This window comes from Vigna unguiculata, chromosome 1 (assembly GCF_037176805.1).
Source record: "Vigna unguiculata cultivar grain cowpea cultivar isolate G323 ecotype 2 chromosome 1, ASM3717680v1, whole genome shotgun sequence".
Classification (NCBI taxonomy): Eukaryota; Viridiplantae; Streptophyta; class Magnoliopsida; order Fabales; family Fabaceae; genus Vigna; species Vigna unguiculata.
In genome coordinates, this window is record NC_140792.1 from 27,129,096 (window position 1) to 27,135,281 (window position 6,186).

Sequence of the window (6,186 nt, forward strand, 5' to 3'; positions counted from 1 at the left end):
TGATAATTTATCCTTTTAAAAAAAAGAAGCGATGAGCTGGTTTGGTGGACCTTCTCTGCGTTATTATGAATACTAAATTAAAAACGATGTGTCACTGCCTCAGAACAAACCTATCTATTTCAAGCAAGTTGGTATGAAAAACTATATTATATGAGACTTTTGTTCCCTCCATTAACGCCACTCCTCATCATAGGATGAAACTTTGTCCTCTTATATTCAATAAAACTATGTGGTCCTTGTGGGATTACTTAAACCCTTAGTGTTGTCAAATTTGACCCAATAATCTTGGTAGGTTTTGAAACGTAAACCAATCAAATAAAATAAAGTGTGACTTCAAGTAAATTAGGTTTTTTCTTTTGGTATATACAATCCATATTCTTAAAATCAACTTCAATTGGATTGAGTTGTGTTTTGTTTAATTCGTTTAATCCGTATTCTAAATGGATTTAAACTAGATTTGTATTTAAATTTTGTTGAGTTTGAATCATTTGCAGCAATTTGAGAGATATGATAGAAAAATGAAAGAAGAACAAGAGTAGTTAAAATAAATTAGCATGAGGATTGGTCTCAAATAGATACGCTGAATATGGTCTTACATCATATCATTTTCTGCTTTCTTTATGTTAGAGCCAAGTCGATCACGTTTTTAGATTTTTACTTTTGAAAAATAATTACTTTGTTTCTTAAGAGAGAATGATTCTTTTGATTTACTTTATTGTAAACAAGTTATGTTAATCTAGAAAGTTATTAATACGGTGCTTACTAGGATTGCGAGAAGATTAGGATAGATAATATGAGAATCTAATATAATATTTATTATAGACTAAGGGATTGAGTTAGTTGAATAATTACATTCAATTTATTTTAAGTAAAAAGATAAGAATTGGTTTTGGATTGAGAATTGTTTATTTAGTGGTGAAATGATTAATTAGATGGAATCGTTAAGTTGTGGATTATGATGAAGAAAAAGAGTATACGTATATGAATAAGAATTGAACATACATAATATCAAGTAAGAATATATGAAAATTAGAATATAATGTAAAAATTATAAGAGTGAATATAAGTTAAAGATAGATTTAAGTAATGGATGTGCTATTAGTTATGATTAATAGTATATTAGAGATAAATAAAAAGTAGTTAAGTTGTTATAATTTGTTTTTTATGATTATCAATTTTTCAATTGATAAAACTTATTTATAAAATATTTGAGTCATGTTTTTAAGTATGTTAGACTCAAACAGTTACAATAATATTATAGAAAATAATATTTTTATTCTAATTTTTTTACTCTCGTCCTTTATTTCTGATGTGATTTAGTGTGAATTATTGATTGTTTTTAAAATAAAGATAGTAATACATTAATTAATGATTCACACTAAAACACATCAAAATATAAAAAATAGGAATTAAAAAATAAGAGTCATAATATTATTCTGATATCATTATTCTAATATTATTGTTGAAGGAGTGGAGAAAGAGATAAGCAAATACTACCAAAGGACAATAGTGTAATTTAATAGGAAGGTCCTTATCCTGTTGTAATAGCTTATTGGACTTAAATACTTAGATTCAGAGGATATTCTGATTCACTTCATTCATGTTTTTCCTGCAACTTAAAGAAGAGGTTGTGGGTTTGAAATTGAGAAGAAGATAGTTTGAGTTAATCTCTTAACCTAATCTTGAGGTAATGTTTTCTTCTCAATTCTTCATACCCTCAGAATTATGTTATAGAAAGATCCATTTTTTGATCCCTTTTTGTTGTTGAAAAATAGTTGAGAAGATGAACATCCTTCGTTCTTTCTGGAATAGTCCCACAGGCCTCAAAACCACTCATTTTTGGGGTCCTACCTTCAACTGGACCCTTCCTCTTGCGGTACATTTACTTCTCAGTATCAATTTTATTTTCCAAATATTCATATTTATTGCTACTCTTCATTGAGAGCAAATTTACTAAATTAAATTGTAGCTATAAAAAATGGTAGAAAAATATGAAAATAATTCATCTAATTTAAACCACTCTGTGACTATTATTTATCAGGCAGCAATGGACACAAAGAAACCACCGGAAACGATTTCTGTGAATATGACTGGAGGTTAATTACGACTAAGTATTAACTTAATTCAATCTATTGCTTTCAGTTCCTATTTATATAAGGTTTCTTGTTAAGATTTCTAAGATATTTTTAAATTTTAAAGGGATAAAAATAATTATTTGAAGAATGCATTTAATATATTTAAAATTTGAGATGGTCTTAATTTAATTTCTAAAATAAATGAATTGTAGTATTGCAGTTATGTGTGTTTATTCAGCGTCGTTCATGAGGTTTGCTTGGGTGGTGCGACCGCGTAACCTTCATCTTCTCGTATGCCATATGACCAATGAGACTATGCAGTTATATCAACTCTCAAGGTGGTTCAGAGCCCAAAGGTACTTAATTCAAATATTTTTTTCTCACATTTTAAATTTAACACTAGGTTAAAAAGACACTGTTATATATAATATGAATAAAATAAAATAAATTTTTCTTTTAATACATCTCTTATATCTATCATATATTTATATCTCTCTAAAGAGAGGTTATGTTACATCAAGAAATAGAGTTATTTTTTTAAAAGAGAAAAAATTGGTTAACACGTTCATTAAGTTTTCTTAGTAAAATTGTGCTTTCCGTTTTATTTACCATTTTCCGTTGTATCATGTTGAATTGTGGCAGTAGGTTTTTACTTATTACAGTTGGAAGATTTTCTTACGTTAAAACTATTGATTTTTTTTTATGATTAGTGTTATTATTTTGTATCATTATTGTTACATATTCTTGCAAATTTAGAAAAATCATTTTCGTTACATATTTTTCTAATTTTAGTTATTTTAGTTGTTGTGTTGATATTTCTCCATTAATACTATAAAGTTTACAATTAGTTGGATTTACATGTTTATGTGACACTGTAATATTTATTATATTTACATAATTTGAAAATGATTGGTAATTAAAATTATCCATTTATATAGAGGGAGAAATACATGCATACAGAGTAATGTTATTTGTTTGTTTGATGTACAGGGAACAGAGCAAAGAGGAAGCAAATGTAGAGTGAAATATATTTGTTTAAACTCTGAAGGTGAAAGAAAATGTGTTATAGCTTTAAAAAACAAGTTCTTCTATCATTCGTCATTTACTCTTGCTGTTTTAATATGCGATGTAATATTGTCATAATGTAACTTCTTTTATAATAATATTGTACTTTAAATTTGTTATATGTTAGTTAAAATAATTATGCCAATTAACCCTTATGAAAAATGAAGATCAACTCTAAGAAAAAGGCTGGGATAACATTCCGGAAAACTTTTTCTTTTTCTTTTTCCTTTTTCAATAAGAGCTCTATCAGATGTTGAGTAATCTCACATTCCTTACACTAAAGACTAACTTCACGAAAGGGAAGGATTGACAAATACAACTCATTCCAAGTCATCTAATAAACAACCTTTCAACTCAATACTAGAGGCGTAAGAATATCTAATGTCAGAAAATGACACTTTCTATAAAAAAAAAAAGTTAAAATACCTTTTTATTCTAATTTTTATCAAGTTTTGTCAAATCGGTCTTAATTTTATTTTTGTATTTAAATAAGTCTTAATTTTTGTCAATTTTGTTCAAATAAATCATTTTTGTTAACACCATTTAAATCATTAACGACCATGAACACTAACGGTCATATGTCACTTCGTGGTTTATTTTTGTTTTTTTATTTTTTTAATTTTTGTAAATGTCCACGTGTCAACTTACAGCGTGTCACGTCTCAGAGTTCACTTTGATCCTTATATTTGTGATTTTTGTTCCATTCCGTCCCAAATTTTGTTAACATGAATCAACTTTGTCTCTTTCTAAATTGAAACCAAATTTAATTTTTATATTAAAATTTACATTTTTAAATAAATATTTTTATATAATATATTAAAATTCACATCATTATAATTTTTATATAAAAATTAAATTTGGTCTCATCTTCGACAAGGACAAAATTGGTCAATTTTAACAAAAATTGATATTAAATTGAACAAAAATAACAAATATAGGGACCAAATTGAAAAAAAAAAGTTAAAAAATTAAAAAAAAAATTAAAAAAACCATGAAGTGACATGTGGTCATCACTGTTCATGATTGTTAATAATTTAAACGGTGTTAGCAAAAATGACCAAATTGAATAAAATTGACGAAAATTGGAATCTATTTGAGCACAAAAACAAAATTAGGACTGATTTGACAAAACTTGACAAAATTTGGGACAAAAAAGTATTTTTACAAAAAAATTGACAATTTATTTATTTATTTAAAAAAAGTACTACTTTATTATTTAATTTTAGTTAAAAATAAAAAATTAATCTATTTAATTTTATTTATAGAGACTTTGTCAAGTTTGTAAAAAAAAAATGTTAAAAAATAATTTTCCTCTAATGTCCATGTAGGATCGTTGAAACCTTGTGTACTTTCCTTATCCTTGGTGTCTAACTCTCACATGCATCATTTTACATTTCTTGTAGATTATGTGTATTTATGCTTGAATACTTTGTTTAAGCTTGTTATACATATGTCTAACACTTGTTACACTTCATCTAATCTTTTAGTTTTATAGACTTACATGACATGTTTCAAATTAAGTAATATTGTATGACATATTAAAATATAATATTATTTGTTATCATCAAAATTACAAGTGTTTATAGCAAGACATCTTTATTTATACTTTATGTCTACTAATATGAAAACTTGTCTATACCTAATCAATCTCTCATATATTTTTTTTATTGTGAGAAAGAATTTGAGTTTTTTTGTAAAGGAAAGAAACATGTTACACTTCATCTAACTAGTTATGTATATTACTTAGTATTTTTGAAAGGTATCATATTGAAAACATAAGTAGAAGATGTTAACTATGTTTAGAGTATTTAGAGGATAGATTGTTCACATCTTAAAGCATGAGAAATTAGATGGTAGGTTTGGTTAAGAGCTTAAAGTTCGATATTAGAGTTTTTCTTTTTTTATAAAATGCGTTTGCATTTGTTATTTGTGTGTAAGATATGAAACTATTGTGATCGTTGGTATTGCCTTCCATGGCCCCTTGATAACGCGAATGAAGATTCAAAAGAAAAACAAAAGTCGTAGAGCACCAAAAGAGAAAGGACAAGGAAGCATGCGAAGGTAAACACAAAAACTCTAACTCTGTATTGAAAGTGTATTTTCTACTTTACAAAAGAAGCTAAACCTATCTTAAATAGGTTTTGGGGAAAAATGGAAAAGAAAACCCTAGGTAACTGATTTGAATAAGTTATCAAAAACTAACCCAAAACAGAAAACCATAAAGGGGGTTTCAATACCCTCCCCTCAAGCTGGATGGTGAACGCTCAACATCCTAAGCTTGAAAATGTTCGTCTAGAAATTGGTGCAATGAAGAACATTTGTGAAGACATCGACGATTTGGTCGTTTGAACAAATTGAAAGGAGGTGACAAAGTTGTGTTGAAGCCTTTTGAGAACCACATGACAATCAATATATATGTGCTTAGTACGTTCGTGGAAGGTGGGGTTGTGGGCAATATGTCTTGCAGACTGATTATCGCAATACAGTATAGTAGGGAGATCGGTCTAAACGTGCAAGTCCTAAAGGAGATAACTGATCCACTGGATTTCACACGTAGTGGTGGCAAGTACCCTATATTCTGCTTCTGAAGAAAACGGTGTTGTGCTTTTTAGTCTCCTAGGAAACCAATGAACCTCCTAAGAAGATGCAAAAACCAATAATACTTCGTTTGGTTTCTCGACGGGTAGCCTAGTCAAAATCACTTAATCCGTTAATTTGGATATCAGTTTCAACATGGAAGAAAAGACCACGACCTTGATCAACTTTTATGTATCTAAGAATATGTTGAGCTGCTTGGTGATGGTGTATGGTTGGTCCCTGTACAAATTGGCTAAGAAAATGTACAAAAAAACTAATATCAGGCCTAGAATCAGTGAGATAAAGAAACTTCCCTATTAAACGTCGATAATAATTTGTATTGTATGTAGTTTTAATGGTGTCAAAAAGAACTTTAGTGTTACGTATAAGAGGGGTTTGACACGGTTTGTTGTTAAGCATTCCAATCTCATCTAAGACATCCAAAACATAATTTCACTGACATGTGTGA

The 6,186-nt window shown here is 28.1% G+C and overlaps 1 protein-coding gene across 1 annotated transcript; it reads left to right on the forward strand.

Annotated features, from left to right (window-relative positions):
• Nucleotides 1-1,557: 1,557 nt before the first annotated feature.
• LOC114194723 (mitochondrial pyruvate carrier 1-like) lies at nt 1,558-3,259 on the forward strand. The gene is made up of 5 exons (XM_028085101.2): nt 1,558-1,687; nt 1,776-1,876; nt 2,042-2,096; nt 2,296-2,431; nt 3,066-3,259. The coding sequence occupies exons 2-5, from the start codon at nt 1,784-1,786 to the stop codon at nt 3,097-3,099; spliced, it is 318 nt and encodes a 105-aa protein (XP_027940902.2). The 5' UTR covers nt 1,558-1,687; nt 1,776-1,783; the 3' UTR covers nt 3,100-3,259.
• Nucleotides 3,260-6,186: the final 2,927 nt, after the last annotated feature.

What these genes read in the sequence shown, in the direction of transcription:
- LOC114194723 (XM_028085101.2), top strand. Translation starts at nt 1,784, where the DNA reads ATGAACATCCTTCGTTCTTTCTGGAATAGTCCCACAGGCCTCAAAACC. An exon ending in ACTGGACCCTTCCTCTTGCG is followed by an intron (nt 1,877 to 2,041) that starts GTACATTTACTT and finishes ATTATTTATCAG; the next exon opens with GCAGCAATGGACACAAAGAA. An exon ending in AGGTGGTTCAGAGCCCAAAG is followed by an intron (nt 2,432 to 3,065) that starts GTACTTAATTCA and finishes TTTGATGTACAG; the next exon opens with GGAACAGAGCAAAGAGGAAG.